The 19,166-nt window shown below is 37.0% G+C and overlaps 1 protein-coding gene and 1 pseudogene across 1 annotated transcript; one reads left to right on the plus strand and one right to left on the minus strand.

Annotated features, from left to right (window-relative positions):
* Positions 1-484: 484 nt before the first annotated feature.
* LOC110040804 (solute carrier family 68 member 1-like) lies at positions 485-12,426 on the minus strand. Its single transcript, XM_020746074.2, has 17 exons — positions 12,118-12,426; positions 10,419-10,503; positions 10,015-10,088; positions 9,605-9,714; positions 9,063-9,138; positions 8,261-8,324; positions 7,534-7,666; positions 6,629-6,700; positions 6,177-6,205; positions 5,831-5,908; positions 5,111-5,155; positions 4,303-4,380; positions 3,063-3,139; positions 2,716-2,799; positions 2,307-2,415; positions 1,867-1,903; positions 485-1,223 (listed from the first exon to the last, which is right to left on the minus strand). Exons 1-17 carry the CDS (start codon positions 12,249-12,251, stop codon positions 1,078-1,080), a joined length of 1,431 nt encoding a protein of 476 aa, XP_020601733.1. The 5' UTR covers positions 12,252-12,426; the 3' UTR covers positions 485-1,077.
* Positions 12,427-13,192: 766 nt separating this feature from the next.
* Positions 13,193-14,942, plus strand: LOC149097465 (uncharacterized; annotated as a pseudogene).
* The last annotated feature ends 4,224 nt before the right edge of the window (positions 14,943-19,166 follow it).

The raw sequence follows: 19,166 nt of genomic DNA on the forward strand, positions 1-19,166 counted from the left end.
ACTTCAACGCTAACATACTCAATCTGTACTGGCCAATCACAACTGAGAAATTTTGAGCCAATCAGCACTCAATTTGGTGAAGCATGAAATGCAAACATAGCAGTAACAGCCTAGCCAGCATCCAATCATGTGTAGAAAGTGGTTCTAACAATTTTCAAGCATAGCTTAGGGGTGTGTTTGAGAGATGGTGGGTGGGGGGGGGGGGGGGGGGGTTGAGAGAGCAGAGGACAGTTATGGCTTAGCACTGATTGGAGTAGCACCCTGGCATAATTGCTAGGAAAAAAAATGTGTAACACCCTGGTCCCAGAGGTTCTCTGTCTTCTCTACATCCACTACCTTCCCTTCAGTAAATGAAAGAAAGAAAATCCCTGGAACCAAGGTAATCAAGGAGGGCATTTCAAACCCTACTGAAGTCTTATGTTCTAGTACCCAGTCACTGTTACGAATGTGGACTTGAAGGACGGACTGCACAATACAACATATATTGACTGACATTACTGTTTCTTTAATGTACAGTTTTAAGCTGTCAGCTTTTGTAACTTACTAATGTCTATCTCCCAAATTTACAACATACATAGATATATACAATAGTGAGTGAAACATCTTCTCTATAGTTTCCTGACTTTCCCATGTGATACTTACAATGTGTTTCACATACCGTTAGTATAACTTAACACAGCTCCTCTAAAAGAACATGAATTCTGGTTTTTTTTTTCTTCTCTCCCTTTTATTCCACATAAAATTGCACCTTGTGCAATGAGGCATGAGGCAAATGAGGCATTCTCTTGATCCTCTTCCTACTTTCCATGAGCTAAATGATTACCTCTAAAGAACTGTTTACTTCTAAAGTACTGCTTAAAACTTTCAATTTTTCTAATTCATTTCCCACCCAGAACTAAGACAAAATATAAATTAAAATAAACTATGGAGAAAAAGTGACAAGAAGATGGAAGCAAAACTACAAAGCTTGTGTATGACTCAACTGGCCTCAACAATTAATCTTAACTACTGTAAGTTGAAAAGAAGCTAATTTTGGAGCAAACGTTTTGGTCACTTTCTTCTTGAGATGATTTGCTGCTATGCAAGTATCTTGGAGCCATCTGGAGCCTTCTTTGGCCTCTTGAGAGGATACAACTTCCAGAAAACGATTTGAACAATGGCAATCACAAGAGGGATGAGACACAAAAGAAAGAACATTGCATCTAAAAGCTGTGGTGATGTTCCTGAAAGAAAGAACAGCCATATAAGGATAATTCCAAAGAAGATGTGGTCACCTAATGATTACGAGCTTATGACTCTATCAAAGACAACAAAGAAATGTTTCTATCTAAGATCTGGCCCCTCTTTGTTCGAAAAAAAATGACTGGAAAGAAAAAAGAGAAAAGCAAAGGAAAACAGGACCCATAACATAACCAACTGAATCGTTGTTATGATCACTCGTGCTTTCTAGTGTCTAGTTATCTAAAGTGAAAATGTCAGAAAGCTGTTGAATTTAAGGCAATTAAATCAGTGCCAATTGCACCATGACTAATTACTGCCAAGAGACAGGTGTAGCTTCACAGCTTATTCCATGACTAAATTGTGATGAACTTACTCATGTTAGTAATAACTGGTTAAACACAGTAATTAATAACATTAACTTAAAGACAAAATTAAATTTTGATGTACAATATCAAGCACTAAAAACAGTATTTCATCACATTTCCAAGCACCCTGAAATTCACCTAAAATACTCTGCTGCACATCATAATTTTCCACTCTGTTGTCCAAATTTGGAAATGTGATTAAATGTTGTCTCTTATATTTAATAATTTGGATGCAATTGTAATTGATATAAAGAATCATAAAAGTACTGAATTTAATTACCTGAAGAAGCCTTGTCTTTATTTACACCCAGAGTTTCCTGCAAAAAATATCCACAGAGAAACGATTAAACACCCAGACAGAAACAGAGAAACACCCAGGCTAGTGGAGGGAAGGAGGCACCTTACTGTTCCATTCTAGACCGGCACCAAGCAAGGTCTAGCCACTGCCCCAAATAAATTAATAATTAAGAAAGTAATGTACAAAATATGTGGTGCAAATCCTAATACTTTCAATGACAAGTAACATCTGTATGTAAAGCAAATAGAGTGTGACATAAAGCTGTGACCATAGCATTACTGGAATCTCTCAGGCTCTAAGCAGTTTCTGCTTTGGTCCTTGTGACTCAACAATGCACATGGCCGATTTTGCTATTTTACTTAACAAGTCTGATGCAATGTGATCTTTTTTCTGTAGATTGATTGTATCCAGTGTTGCCTCACCTTGTATCCATACCAAGACAGGATGTGTACGACCATCATAGGTGCTAAGGACTGAGCTGGCTTGGTAAACAGTGCATTCGTACCGAATATCATCGATGAAACAGGTGCACTACAGTAATGGGACAAATGTCAGTATTTGAATTGATACACTTGCAACATCTTAGTTAGTACACAATTGAAACCAAAAGTCATTCACGAGTTCAGACCATGTTTCAAACACCATTTAGTTTCAGGTTGTGGTAATTATAGCCCTGTAATAATTGTATTACTGAGTTAATGATGATATACATTGACTTAAATGCCTGTATTCTTTGATATAGTTCTAAATTGGTATTAAAACAGAGAAATCAGTCTACAGTATATCAGAACTATATACCTTATAATCTCTTCCAGACTATCCTTTACTTACTTTCTCTGGTATTTTTCCATGTCATGATCAATAATATCCGAGACTGATAAATTGAACAATGAGAATGTGGCATCTGGGAGGGAACTGCAATTAAATATACATGCAAAAGGAAAACTTAGTGGAGTTTATTACACAATCTTGAAACGTTTTACACACTTCTGCTAATGAGCCAAAGCTACTGGAGTTTTATTCAGATGTTCCTAAATGTGAAGCAAAGAGAAGCTATGTTTTGAGATAAAAATTTTGCTTTAAACTGTGAAACTGAAATTAACCTGTATTATGATTGTGCATCATTAATATTAATATTAAAAACTGTGGTTTTGTTTTTTAAATGGTCAAAGCCTTACTTGTCAATTATGAGAAAAAAGTACAAGATCCAAATGTTATTTCTTCCAGCAAAATAGACAATAGCAGGTAGTGAAACCTAAAAAAGGGGAAAAGTTAGACTACAGTAACTGTAAACTAGACAGGTCTTACAAGTTTTGAAAGTAGCAAATGGCAAATAGTAAATATAACATTAATATAGCTCAGACTACAAGACTGGGCAACTGAGCTTGGTTAAAAATACACTACGATTATATACTTAACCACCCTTCAAGCAGAGCCTCTTAATCTCTTTTTGCTTGATCTCTTTTTTGAAAAAAAAGCATAATAATCATTATTTACCGTAAGAAAAGGCTCTGCTTACAGGGTGATAATTAACAAACCATAAGCCTAGGACTATTTCAAATGTTCTCGAGAAAAAAGAAATTGCATTTTATGGCTTATTATGCTGGTTCTGCATGCATGTACATGTATTAATGTTTTAAGGTGACAGCATGTTGCACACATGTTTGGCCACCCTATTATAATAATAAAGATGATGAAGGGTGCAACAGGTTGGCCCCTTGGGGGTACTCCCTTCTATGGGCTACACAAGTATGTGCAGCCCAAAGGATAATATTAGTGGTTTTAGTTGCTCTGGTCAGAAACAGGGTATCGATTAATTAGGCCATTTTGGTCTCAAATAGGGTAAGGGTTTTGGGAAGCCTGCTGCCTATTCCCATGCAATTTTCCTGGGAGTACCCCCCTGGGGGAGCGGGTTGGTCAAACATGTGGAATGGGGTGTGCACAACAATGTCGCAATCAACTGTTGTACAGAAAGGCTGTGTGTGTTTACTGGGTCTTTACATGTACACTCATTACATAACATAAAATTAACAACATTAATGCTATAAAAGAAATAAAATAATTATGAAACAAGATTTGCACAATCCCATCATAATTATGCCAAATAAAAGAATCTTCAACCAAACTTGTAACATGAAAGTCATGTTAGTCAATAAAAATGTCCCTTTACAAATAACCAAACCTTTAAAAAGCTTAATTTTAATTAGTTAATCTATTTTGAGGTTGTTTAATTTAAATCTCTGTCAAAGCGATACCTTCCTTTTTGTTTGGTTGACGTAATTTATGATCAGAAAATAATAAATCCCATCCACAACACAAGAAGGAAGTTTCAGTTGAGAAGTATATAAGCGTGAAATTTATATTATAAAGCAAAATAAAGACTATGTTAAGTTTACTTGAGTGTAGTTCAATTCCCACCTTTATATAGAACGACCACAAGATGACCTTGTAAGAACCAAGTCTAGCTAACAATGGGCTTGTTAACAAAACAAGTAGCTGAAAACAGCAAAATTAATATTTAGTTTAAAATACTTTTAATTAGCTGAATGCCCTTCTGATATTTAAGAAAGAATCAAACTATTAATTATTATATCACAGTACTATTCCTTCCTTCCATAATGTAAATATCAACCTAATCAGCTTTCCACCAGCAAGGAACAAAAACAAACATGTCTAAAGTATGTTCATTATTACGGTATGGGAGAACTTCAAGGGAAAATTATTGTAAGTAGTAGTTTCAGGGCTTGGTCTACTGTAGAGGTTTCATTTCATCTAAGGAAGACACCCTTAAGGAACTAGCTTTGTCAGTCTTTTTTTAGGAGATGTCTGCCTCACAAAGAGCTAATGCAGCCAACAGTAATCCTGCTGGAATTTACTGATAACAGAATAGACAAAGACCTTAACTTCAACAAGTAGTCATATGGGTTAATACAGTGTTTTACAATATCTGGGCTATAAAGTATTAATTGTACCAATTTGCCAAGGGATGCAATCCATTTTTAGCCTAAAAATATATCTTCTAATTGCCAATGATCATTACAAGTGAAATGTGGCTAGTACTGGCTGTATGCCTTAATGCAATGTCTTTATTACAGTGGTGTCCCCTTTTCGATGTACATTGTAGATGTTAAGGTGTTTTAATGCAAAATTTTTCAATAGAAAAATCAAAAGCAATTAGCTTGTTATATAAATTCATAAAAATTAACTTAATTGTTAAATTACTTACCCTGGGTAACAAGAAAACAGACCCAGTTAGTAGGCTGTAAAGGATCTGAAAAAATAAAATTAAAACAAATTGGCAACCAGGAATAATTTTATATCATGACTTAATATAGTTAGTTCCAGGGAAGGTCATCACTTGAACAGTACAGTTGGCACTTGCATGATTCTAGTCCTTATTGTAAATGCAGTCGAACCTCCACTAATGGCCATCTCTCTACAACAGCCTCTTTTTTTGGTCATGGTGAACAGTCCATACATTCACTATTATTTTAACCTCTCTACAATGGCAATAGCCACTAAAACCCATTCCAACTGCCAAAATAACCTCTCAAAATCAGTGGCTGATGAATGACGTATACAAAACCCCTTTTTATTGAAAAAAGTCAGCAAACTTGATCTGCACCAGGCACCATTGAGGTCTCTGTTTCTGTGAAGTTTCGGTTTTATTGATACATTTTGATTTAAGCCAAAATAAGCAATTTTTGAAAGAAAATGTTGTTGAAAAAAACAGACCGTGTCATGTTACACCCCTGTCTCCCCATAATGGCCATCTCTATACAACAGCCACTTCCCTCTGTCCCCAAGGTGGCCGTTGAAGAGGTCCGACTGTGTGCATGATTGCATAACTTTGATTCACTGCTTCAAAGTTCCAAACCAATGAATACCCCAAACCAATAAATTATTATTCAATTTAATTCTTATGATAAGTCTTACTATAACTTACAGCTGGTATCACATCAGGTCCAATGAGGTGCTCAGCAAAAATGAGGAAGAAGTTGCTACAAAATGTAGTATGAAAAACCTGAAGATGGCAATGCAACGGCAAAGATAATTTCATGTTAGCATGGAAAAAATTAATATGGATTATTACCAATTAATGAACAATCATGGCTCTATAACTTGACTCCTTCATAAAAAAAAGCCCTGCATTTTAACGCCAAAATAATATTATAATACATCAAAATAACCCTCAGTTGTTAAGTCAAATTAGTGTAGCACGAATACCAAAAGAGACAACAAAAACAGACAAAAACATTTTGTGTCATTAAAAATGATAAAGATATGCTTACCTGAAAGAAATTCATAGCCACAAAGCAAACTGCAAAGCAAAAATAATGACAAACATAATTTTCAAAAAGTCACATTGCTCAAATAAAACTTTTGATTGTTCATTTTCAACAACACATGGCAATCAATTGCACGGACAGAATGAACTTTTACAATTTTGAACATACTATATTCTCCTTACACTAAATATTAATTTTATAACAGTCCTCCAACAAATGATTATTTCACAGTTGTATTGACTCCTTGAACCTTCCTATTTCTGATCCATCTGCCTGTCTGTCTGTCTGTCTGTCTGTCTGTCTGTCTGTCTGTCTGTCAGTCTGTTTGCCTTACTGTCCATCCATATGACTATCTGCCTGGTCCTTACCCAACCATCTACTCTGATAGCCATCTGTCTAGCAGTCATTGATTACTTGATTCACTTAAAAAATTAATGTATATCTAATGTAGTTACCAAAGCTTCTTTGTGTTAGTATTTGCTTCAACAATGTGAAGAGAGGAACTGAATCTTTGGAAGTCTTCCCATCTAAAACAACAAACAGACCGAGCCTTGTGAGTCTTAACATAACTTACAGTTTACAGGTACAAGTACCAACCCTCGGTTACACAACAATCATTACTATAGCAATTAATAATAATACCATAAAAATGAGAGATATATAATGTAGCTCAAAAAAGTTGTGTGGTGCAATTAATAGAGGCAGCATGCATCCATAATTCAATCTGTACACATTTGTATAGTCAGCATGTTCAACAGATCTACATTCTGGTATTAAATATATATCATCCAATTTTTGGGTTATTTTTTTTTGCAAAAAAAGTACCTTGTAGGCAGCATGTCAGGTGTATGTATTGAATGGTTTTTGGGTGGACCGATGTATGTGTCTCAGACCAATCATATTGAAGCTTCTATGAAAAACCAATCCAATTGCCGCTTCTTAGTTCGGACATGCCGATGTTGACATTGGCTAAACACGCTTGGGCAAGATGGCGAAGAAACTAGTATCATTTCACATTGTTTCACCCAGGATCACAATCAGGGGAACTGAAAGTATAATGAACATCTTTTTTTTGGAGAAAAGGTGTTTCCAAATACAGATTTCTACTGTGGAAATACGAACAGAAATCACTGAAACCAGAGAAAATGTTACCTTGAGGTGGAATTGGTTTTTGTTGCAGGTAAATGTAACAATGAAGATATTTTTATTTGTTAGTTTCAAATGGTAACTTGACACTTTTGTTTTTCACACACGAGTGGTTGCAATTAAAACTGACGAATCAGTGACTCTTGATTGTTCACTCTTTTCAATTATCAGTACCTTTACAAAATAAAATGCTTTTTATAAATTTTTATGGAACCTTGATTTTGTGTAGTGCTGGTGGTGCTTGCCTCCACAGCAACTTGGACATTCATGCCAGTGTACCTCATCAGCAACCAGCTGAGGAAAGCAATGACGATGCACACAGCTTGGAATAACTGGAAGTTACTTTGCTGTTTAATAACAAAAATTGTATAACCAGAAATTATCACATTGCAGATAAAATAATAGTTTTCACACATGTTCTCCAAGATTTTCTAAATAGAGTCGTAAGAAGACACAGTCAAGTGTTCAAACTGCATTAGGTTTGACTATGCCTGTGGGGTTCTGCAAGGAACTCTCCTCTTGAGTTCAGGCCACTTCGCTCGTTTTGCTGTGACGGTGCCTCATGATTGCCTTTCACTGGGTTGTCATGGTTGCCCTGCATGCTCAGCTTGTAAGAACTTGCTCCACCAGCATTTCAGGCACATTCCCCACACTCATCTAGTGTTGATGAGTTCAACTGGCATACATTCACACTCAAGACAGCTGAAGTTCCTCAGCAAGTTGATTGCACATCATTTGTCATAATTTTATTTTGAAACTTGTATCCTCTTGCAAGTGAACTTGCTAGTCTGGATGAGCACTTGACGCAGTTCAACTTGTGATTACATGTGGATCTGTTTAGCCAGGCCTTAACCCATGTGAACGCTGTAGTAACTGACTAGATTCTACATATTGGTGCTAAGCTTGTATTTTGTTGTTTTCATAATTTAGGTCTAGCTTACCTCATTCTGATACACATTTGTACTAACTAAAAGAGCTGTTGTGCCAATAATGGATGCCACTTGCCTGAAAGATGACCAAAACAGATACATGTATCAGTCAAAACTCTGATAAAGTTTGATTCTGTGCTCTGAACAGCTCCATTCAATGCAATGTACATGTAAAGGAGGCAGCATGGCTGAGTGGTTAGAGCGCCGGATTTGAAATCCGTAGGTCTCGGGTTCAAATCCCGTTCTGACCGCTAGCTGATGTTGTTCTCTGTAGCCCCGAGTTCAACTTCTCGGCTACGCTTGTAAACAGCCTACTGGTCTGCCTCCCGCCTGTTGGGATTCTTAACCTAGTTATGTTTAGTTGAATATTTATTTATCATTGTTTGTTTATATTGGTCCTGAAAAGCCCTAATGGGGAGTGGCCAATTAAGTATACATACATACATATACATACATGTCAACGTACAATGCTTTTCTGAACAGATCTAGACCTGATTTTATTACTGATTTATAAACAAAGAAAAATTCAATTTTCCAGGCATAAGTGAGGTCAGCATCAAGAATTGCTACTCCCCCAAGATGGAATGTTACACTGCAGGCCATTGTAATTTATCCCCTGTACATGTATGTTGTTAGATTCCTGTTACAATTCACAACTACCAATACACTCCTAACAAGTGAAAATTTCCTTTTCAGGAAACCAGTTGATAATGCTCTATGTTCGATCATGTTAAGACAACTACAACTACAGCATGGCACATTTTAGAACACTATTTAAACAAATTTCTCAAACTTAAATGAGTTAGCTTCTTACGAATATTTGAGAGTAGTCTGTCTTTCCTCTTGTTCAGTTGAAATCTCAGCAAAAAGAGCACATTGGGCAAGTACCACTACAACAAAATGAAAACAAAAGTAAATAGCATTAAAAAAGCTTAATGTCAGTTATATTACTTGTAAATACATTACAAAACTACTCATATTGCCAATATACAATATCTGACATCTACACGTACATTGTGTACAGTGCATACACATGTCACATGTAAGATAATTAATAAATGGTCTTGGCTTGTGTTTAGCTAGACAGTAACTAAACATTTTGATGTATTTGAAAAAAAAACCGTCAGTACAAATGTGAAATTAAATGTCTTTTGGGCTGTGGCCACATTCACACGTCTTGTACCCCAATCAAATAATTATGAGAATTTCTCTTGAAAACATTCTGTCTTGGGTGAATTTAAAACCATGCTTATGAAGGTAGGCTGAATACCTCTTTCATGGGACCAACTTCCCTGCTAAAATGAGTGACTACTTAATCAATACAAGATCAGAGGTTTGACTACAATTTCTACATACCAAATGTGAACATTCCATCGTAAAAACATAGTGCAGTCATAAGATGAAGGCCAACTCCCCAATCTTCAGAAAAGCCAAACCATGTCCATGGAAACCAAGGAGTTAAAAAGCTTCAAAAAAAAATAATTAACACACATGTATTAGCGGCTTCAGTAATGCTAATTATTGGGATAATAAATTAAATGTCAAATAAGCATGTCCCATCATACCAAGTTATTAGTTAACACATACAAGCCATGAAATAGGACATGAATGCAAACTTAGTCTTAATACCGCTTACCATTACGGTAACCTCAAATCCTTTCAGAATACAAAAGGTACACCCTGCACTAGTGCAGTCACCCTGCATAATCTATGTACAGTTTGTGTACTATTTTTATTACCTATGTTAAAATATGTTGCAAGCTTACCTAATTGCAAAAAAGGGGGCACCATAAAATATAGCCAACCTTCTTTTTCTTAAAAACATCCAGGTGGAACTGTCCTTAAAATGATGACAAGAATGAAAAGCACATCAAATAATGTCATGGATCATGCATTGATCATAACGACACAAATGTGATAATTAGCACTGAACAATGCAAATCAAACTTGGGAAAAGAGTGCCCTCACTGTATCTGGTCTTGACTAGCTAATTCCAAAAACCTCTGTCATTACATTTTTGTTATTCATAGCTTAAAATACGACAAATCATTAATGATTGAACCTATTTTTGTATAAGGTAAAGCAGACTGGCTCAAAACATCACATTTATACATAAACCATGACAAAAAACCCCACCAAATCTAAGAAAGCCCAAGGTTTATTCTCTTACCTGGAAATATCCAAACAAAGGGTCATTGATGGCATTCCAAATGAGGAACACAATTTGAGCTAAATTGAACCAGTAGTTTGAAATCCTTCACATTCAACAGATGAAGATGTAGATACAAAGAATTAGTATACAATACATACAGTAGAGTCCCACCTTGCAGCTACCCTGTTAACATGGCCACCTTGTTATTATGGCCAATTTTTTTCTGGCCTGAAGAAAAGCTCAGTCAGTCACTTTCTTACCTAAGAAACCCTTTAATACAGCCACCCCAATGATACGGCCAGATTTTTGTGGCCAGTTGGTGACCGTATCAACGGGGTTTCACTGTTAGTACAAGTTTAGAAAACATCTTGTACATCTTCAATCATGCACAGAAACTGGCTTGATCATTAAATGATTGTGCGAATAAAGAAAATTTATATTAATTTTTGATAATAAAAGTAAATGGCAGAGGAGTTTATGAGGAGTACCCTGTCCTCTAACGAGGCAGGGTGACCTCATGGTTAGTGCACCCATCTCTGGATCAAGTGGTCCGGGTTCAAGCCCTGGCCAGGAACATTGTGTTGTGTTCTTGGGCAACACAGTTTACTTTCGCACTGCCAATAATCTCTCCACCCAGGTATATAAATGAGTACTGGCAACCTTAATGCTGGGGGTAACACTGGGATGGACTAGCATCCCAACCCGGGGGAGTAGAAATACCCCTAGTCACTTCATGCGAGTGAGTGAGATAAAGCTTGTGTCAAACCAGTGAGTGGCTCATAGAGCCGGAGCAGGCCCAATTTCTGTTGCATGAAATGACTTGGGAAATTTCTACTCCCCTAGATGGGAAGCTAATCTGGTGCAAGGTTATCTCCAGGATTAAATTTGCTGCAGGCACCCATTTATGCACCTGGGTGGAGAGAGGTAATGTGAGAGTTACTGTAAGTGTCTTGCCCAATTACACAATGAAATGATTGCAGCCAGGGCTCACACCCGCGCCAGTCAATCCGGAGTTCACTGTGCCAACCTTAAGGCCACCCTGCCTCCATACCTCTCCCACAAACAGCTGCTTAAACCTGAACTACATTGCTTTCCTTTTGTTTTAACTGCAGGACACCTTGACAAGGTGTGTCAGTCACTGTTTACTTCAACTCTTAAACTTGGAAGCCTTAGGCGGCATTGTTAAAATCTGTTTGGATTTTGTGACAGTGGGTTCACGATATGACGTGACAGTTGATCAGTATAGTCAGCAACTTTAGGCACAACTGGTTCATGATTATATGAAGGAACCCATTATTGGTTACAAGGTACAAAGAAATACAAAACATTGGTGGTGACAAGTATTTGCGTAAGTGTCAAGTTTTTATTTTATGTCTTGCAGTGATGGGAGCATGCCTCCCTTTGCAAGACCCCCATAATGTAGGTGTAGATGTAGATGTAATACAGAACAAATGCCTGTCTCCTCTCAGATTTGGGATGGGCAGGAACAAAACTTGGATTGAAGCAACTCTGATCTCACTGAATAGGAACTTTTTTTTAATGCCCAATATAGGATGCAAGTCTGCAATCTGATTTGATCCAATCCAAGTTTTGTGCATGCCCGATCAGGAAGCCTTATTTCCAAGAGGGCTTCACATTACGGTCTCTCGTTCCTCAGTAAAACGTATCTTACGTATAGTCTTTACGAAACCCAGCATATATCGTGTTTTAAGCTCACCTGTATACGTTCAGAAAAATTTTCACGTAATAGAATTGGAATATAGAATTCATCATTGTGGCTGCCAGGGTTGTGGCAGAATAGGCCAAAGCATTCTGGTTGAGCTCCATGTTCATTGTCCTTCTCTTCGTCATTTAAGACGGCTTACGAAAATTATTCGTTCTTCAGTGTTAAGGAAGACTGAGTAGACCTCAATGTGACCAAATAGGGGAGAAGATCTAGGTAGCATTCAGCATTATGGACATTGCTTACGTGTTGGGGTCTGTTGAGCGCGATACGTTTGTTTGTCTAGTTGTTTGTCCACCAATTGCGGCGAAGCATGTCAGCGGTCACTGCGTGTGGGACCAGGTACTTCATTTTCCCTCCTAATTTCTCCTGTTTCTATCGAAGCTCCTTATGGTTATGATAAGTCTTTGAACGCGCATGAAAGTTACCTGAATAACTGACGGTCTTAAAAGTTGATTGACTGACTGACTGTCTTAATGTCTGACTGTCTGACTGTCTGACTGTCTGACTGACTGACTGACTGACTGATGACTGACTGACTGACCGATGACTGACTTCTGATTGACTGACTGACTCACTGACTCACTGACTCACTGACTCACTGACTCACTGACTCACTGACTCACTGACTCACTGACTCACTGACTCACTGACTCACTGACTCACTGACTCACTGACTCACTCATTCAAGGAAAATTCTTGAATGTTATTAAGTCCATGTATTCGTCAATTAGGAGTTGTGTTAAAATTAATCAAAACACGCTTACCGAACTTTTTTCATGTAACAAAGGGATAAGACAAGGTGATGGCCTAAGTCCAGTTTTATTTTCGTTATTTATGAATGATCTACCGCAATATTTTAAACAGAACAAATCTCCAGGTGTGATGTTAGGGAACCGCTCTATAAACTGCTTAATGTATGCAGATGATGTATTAGTAATCAGTCCTTCTCCGGAAGGGCTGCAACAATCGCTCAATGTAATTCATCAACAAGCTCAGCAATGGAAGCTCAAAGTCAACACTAAAAAGTCGAACATAATCATATTTAGTGGTAACGGGCGAAACAAAAACAATACAAATTTCAAATACAATAATGAAACTTTACAAATTGTCGATAAACAAACATATTTAGGTGTAGAAATGACTTCATCCGGTCGTTACACCTATGCAAGAGAAATTCTCAGCAAAAGAGCCACAAAAGTTCTCTCGATAATAAAAAGATCCTTTTCCAACTCAGATTCAGCAACTATTGCGATTAAGAACAAACTTTTCGATGCCCTTGTTAAACCCGTGTTACTTTATGCATGTGAAATTTGGGGACCAGAACTATTGTCATACAGAACGCATTTTGATAAAAGCACAATTGAACAAGTCCACATTAAGTTCTGTAAACAAACACTGAACATCCCATGGTATACAGAAAATATTGCCTGCAGGGCAGAGCTTGGGAGGTACCCTTTAAGCATTGATATAAAAGCCTCAATCTTTAGCTATTGGCAAAGATTGAAGCATTCTTGTAGCAACGTTTTGTTACGTGAAGCATTTCAATATGCAACAACTTCTACACCTTTCTTTGATGTTACAATTAATGAAGAGATCACTAGGGGGTATCAAGTAACAGAATCAACAGAACCAGTAACACGGCAACACATCAAGAACGGTCGATTAAAAATAAACAAAAATCTTAGAAATCAGTATTCACAAAACTGGCTTGAGACTAAGAACAGTTCATCAACAACTTCAAGGGAAAAATTTACGCACAAGGAAGTTAAAAAGAGTTATCAATTTGAAAATTACCTGAAAACGGTTACAAACTCAGCACACAGAATTAGCCTGACAAGGCTTAGGTTAGGATGTCACGTATTACGAAAACAAACTGGAAAATATGAAAATAAAGGAGCATCAATCCCAGTAGAGGAAAGAACATGCTTAGTATGCAAAGAAAATTGCGTAGAACACGAACAGCATTTCTTGATGTATTGCCAGGGGTACGCTACCATAAGAGTTGAGCTCCATTCTCACATTTCAAACAAAGATGCACTTTACGCAAATCTGAGCGATAACGAGAGAACTAAGAACTTACTTAGAGCTAACAATAGAGTTACATCAAAAATGATAGGTAAATATATCAACTTAATGTTTAAAAAAAGAAAAGAGATTCCCAACTTACAAACGAAATGAGCATTATAATTTTTATTTAATTTTATTTGAATTATAAAAGAATCAAGTGAATGTTATTTCTTATTGTACTAGGTAATGTTAAACCTTTATTGTAAACAGACCAATACCTCCCTTTGGAGAGTAAGGCGCAATAAAGATATACTATACTATACTACTATACTCACTCACTCACTCACTCACTCACTTATTCACTGACAGACTGATTGACTGGCCGACTGACTGGCTGACTGACTGAATGACTGACTGAATGACTGACTGACTGACTGACTGACTGACTGACTGACTTACTGACTGACTCACTGACATTAAGACGTGAGCTGCACTCACATATTTCAAACGCTGACAACCATTACCCCAGTTTAAGTCAGTGATAACGAGAAGACGAAGTATTTACTTAGAGCAGAAAACGCGATTACATCTAAAATAATAGGTAAATATATCCATTTAATGTTTCAAAAAAGAAAAGAGATTCTCAATTCACAAAAGTAATTAGCACTATGAGTTTCCCAATTTATTGGATACCAATATGGTAAATATTATTTTGTTTTATTATTAGTTAACGTTGAAACCTTTATTGTAACTAGACCAATACCTCCCTTTGGAGAGTAAGGCGCAATAAAGATATACTATTACTATTACTATTATTACTGACTGACTCACTGACTGACAGACTGATTGACTGGCCGACTGACGGGCTGACTGACTGACTGACTGACTGACTGACTGACTCGCTGACTGACTGGCTGACTGACTGACTGACTGACTGACTGACTGGCCGACTGACTGGCTGACTGACTGGCTGACTGACTGACTGACTGACTCACTGACTCACTGACTCACTCACTGACTCACTCACTGACTCACTGACTCACTCACTCACTCACTCACTCACTTACTGATCATAGAGAGGAGCGGTCGGCCAGTTGATCAATTAACAAACAAATAAATTAATAAAACTAACTAATTATCCAAACTTCTCTCATACCTTATGATAAAATTATAGCCATCATTTTGTTTCTCAGCTTAACTGATTTATGATATAAGAGATTCCTCTTTTCTCTCATCTTCAAATCAAGTACATGTAAACATAACCCTGAAAATCGTAAACTTTCCTCCAGCCACTTAATGATAATACGCCCCCTGTAATGTGTGAAATTTATCAAAACAGCGACATGTGCACAACAGGTAACAAAACATTGACGAGCTTAACATCAATATGAAGACATGATTGATCATCGCAGTGATACACACAACTTAATTAAGCAGTTGTGAAATTAAGTCAAGTTGTGTGTGTAACTGCGATGATCAATCATGTTTTCCTATCTTTCTCTGCAGATCCAATGTATGTTTTGTTATAAATTCACTTGTATAACATCGATAGTAATGTCGTCCTCAATGAGCAGTTTTCTCTCATTTTTCAGTTAAGTGCACATTTGAGAAGATAAGTCACTTAACATAAAGCGAAATGATAAAACTGAACTGCGATAATGGTTTGAATTTTAGTTTATCTTCAAGTTTCTAAAGATTTTCTTATGTAATTCCATGTTGTCCATCGAAGATATAAAACTTGGTCCTCAAGGCGTGCGTTGGGCACGATTTGTATCAGTTATATCTTGTCATACCTGTAAAAACAGCATTTGTTCAGGAGAAAAAAAATTAAGGAAACGAGGTAAATCCACCCTTTCAGTGATTATTAAAATGAACTCTTCTAACGGTAAAAAAAAACTCTCCCCGAACACAACTCAGTAATATTACGAATTCTCGTTACTGCGTTGTGACGGAAAAAGACTCGGTTGTTTTTCAAGTATTACTTAGATATCAAAATTTACAATCAAGAGTTTTTGAGGAGTTTCATTCCGTTGGTAAACACTCACTGAGAGATAGGTTTCAAGCCTTGAAAGAAAATTGGTCATAAGCAAACAAAAACGCCTCCAAACTGAAAGCGATCAAATATGATTAAAGAAAATATAAACACAGGTAAATAATATTTTGAGACAGAACATTCTGAACATTAATTAAATAAGCGCTACATTTGGCGTTATCAGCTAAAGTTTCAATCCCTTTCTTGCGTGAAATCTCACGCCACTAGACCCACCACTTGTGTTTAATATAATCTCATCGAGCCAAGTTGTCCAGATTTAACTGTCAGACTAGTTTCCAGATATGAAGTTTGTGTATGTCTCGTACTGCAAACGTTTCGGGCGTAAAATTTGCAAATACCCAAAACAAATTTATCTGTTACGTTAGTCGGCTGTTGTTTATGGTTAAAACATGTTCTATTTTTGACTGGGTTGTCAGTTGTTGTTTTTTTCTGTCGTCTATTAAACCATGCAGCCTCTTTTACGTATACTGGATGCCAGGTAAACGTTTTAGTTATTTCGAACGAACAAGTGATGGCATTTATCAAGCACTGTTATTTTCCAGTTTTCAAAACCGCGAACAACTGTATCCTGCGATGTTTGCTTGCTTGGTTTATTTTCGGGAACAAAGAAAGATTTTCCATGTAAATCATATTTATCTTCCTCAAATGCAAAACTATATGCCATAATTGCCCCTTATTAAACAAAGTAAAAACTTCTGAACAAGCCCGGGACTTCAATATTCACTTTATTCTCTGAGTTTCCCCAATGAAATAAGTATTTCATGGGGATAAAAAGAACAAACAGAGAAAAAGTATACCTATTGAGGAAAAAAAGGGTAGACGTTCGCTTGGACTGGTGGGAACATAGTGCAGTATTACGTAACGAGTATAGATAACGCCAAACAAATGCCGTGCTATTGACAAAATGCAATTGCTTGAGGGCTTTTCGCCGAGGGGCAAAGTTTTGTTTAAAACAAAAATGCGATAAAAAAGTTTAATTGAAAGATCACTCAAATAGTTAATGCTTGCTGCATGCTCCTGATTCGTCCGGGCTTTACGAGGGCGAGGGGGGGGGGGGGACGACTGGGTGGCTAGCCACCCCCCTTTGGAGAAGCACAATTAGAAAAATTGAAAAAGATTGTGGCAATTATGGTAGAAATAAAAGGAAACACTCTGGACAGGAACCTCATTGTAATTTCAACTTTGACGAATTGCTAGTACTTCTAGTGTAACAGTTTTCATTAACGTTCCAGTTCTCAAATATTGCAACATTTTGGGGGCATGCCCCATTGATTCTGCAACCCCAGGGTACCAACCAGCCACCCCCCCCCCCCCTTCCCTGAAAAATCCTGTTTTTGCCCCTGTTCGTTCTGTTTAACAACAAACAATAACAGATTGGTACAATGTTTTTACTTTTCCAAGGTAAATTGTTTTTACATCACGCAGTAAACACCACAGCTATATTACATAACCTCAGAAGTTTATATTCTAATCAGGACGCTGCAATTTCAAAAGCGTCACTGATGTAATCAGTGTTAAATGATAGAGCATCTTCGGAAGAGTTTCACAACCTGTGCGTGTTCTTTGCGCGATAGCCGGAGACTTTTGGCTTCACAGCCAGACCGGAATGAAAAGGTCACTTCATTGATTGAAACTTTCAAATTTCGAACCGTTGGAGCTGTTGAATCTGAACACAGGAGGGAAATCAAGAAGTCTCTTAAGGTAAAAGCATGTAGAAGGAAAAATTTCAAAAGAAACGTTGTTCATGTTTTTATTATTTATTTCTTTTGACAGTCAAACCATCACAAACCTGATCAAATATTTTTCTTCTAACTGGTAACATTATTTCATTTCAAAAAATATCAGTGTTCTAAATGGATCCGTGGGTAGCGTGGCACGGTGTGGATAGTTCAAAAGTAATAAATTGAAAATAAAATTGTGCCAAAAAGTCAAATTATTCGCAGATGTTTCTAACCTGTTTCTTGTTGTTACCAATTCATTCAAAACTAAGCACATGAAGAAGGGCCTGGCCTGAAATGTCCGCTAATGACTTGACTTTTTAGCACAATTTTATTTTCAATGTATATTTTTTTGAACATCATAAAATTTTATTTGGCGGTCAGTGCCGTTTATATTCTTGTCCGCCATGCGCCGATTGTGTTTTAGTATTGTTGAATTTCTCGGCCAACGATTCCTGCAAGTGCCGGGATCTTGTTTTGCGATATGAGAGACATTTGCTACCTCCAACCTTTTCTTTCACGCTTTCCCAATTTTGATCAATCGTTTTCCATCAAATTTCTTTTGTTAGCAGAGAGGCATAAAGTAACTGTGATATTCTAAATGGTTGTCTCAAGTTTGTCTTTCTGCCACAAAGAATTGAAGCAAACTATGAATTTTAGCACTTATTTTTTTGCTCTTCAACTCGGTGCTCCCAATTTAAGTGCCCATTGGTCATTTCCCACTGACATGTTATGGACGTATGTTTATTATTCATATTTTGGTTAGAAGCATACTTGATGTTTTCCGGTTACTAATCTTTCGGCAAATAACAACGGCATGACTCTCCTAAAATTAAGCGTATTGCGGCCCTTCTTTTTAACGGTTAACCGTAAAAGTAACGTTTGTCTATTTTTTTCCCACTATTAGTTCCTTCAAAGAGATTTCTATTTGCGGAATCAAACCTGCTCTGTTTTGTTTTGACTACATGCAATTTGCTCGTCCGATTCGACCTCATGCAGTTGGAACTAATTTCTTAACATGACTTTAATCTCTTCCATTCACCGAAATACAAGCTGAGAAGAGACGGCAGAAAAGCTAATAAACATGACTGCAGGTGGCCTCTTCCATACTAGCGGAAGATTGATGGCTTTTCTGACTGATAAAAGATTAATTTCATAGCAGAACATTTTATCTCCGAATCGTACTTAAAAGAAATTTGAGTATTATTTAGAGCAATGGGCCACTGTGTCGAGTTAATTTGTTTCATTCACACTTACTTCAA

Source organism: Orbicella faveolata, unplaced genomic scaffold (genome assembly GCF_042242905.1).
Source record: "Orbicella faveolata isolate gen_17 unplaced genomic scaffold, um_ofav_v1 contig_47, whole genome shotgun sequence".
Classification (NCBI taxonomy): Eukaryota; Metazoa; Cnidaria; class Anthozoa; order Scleractinia; family Merulinidae; genus Orbicella; species Orbicella faveolata.

Coding starts and splice junctions, on each gene's coding strand:
- LOC110040804 (XM_020746074.2), bottom strand. CDS start 12,251: ATGACGAAGAGAAGGACAATGAACATGGAGCTCAACCAGAATGCTTTG. Junction 5,909..6,176: donor TGGCTATGAATTTCTTTCAG/GTAAGCATATCT, acceptor TGCCATCTTCAG/GTTTTTCATACTACATTTTG. Junction 1,224..1,866: donor TAAAGACAAGGCTTCTTCAG/GTAATTAAATTC, acceptor TCTTTCTTTCAG/GAACATCACCACAGCTTTTA.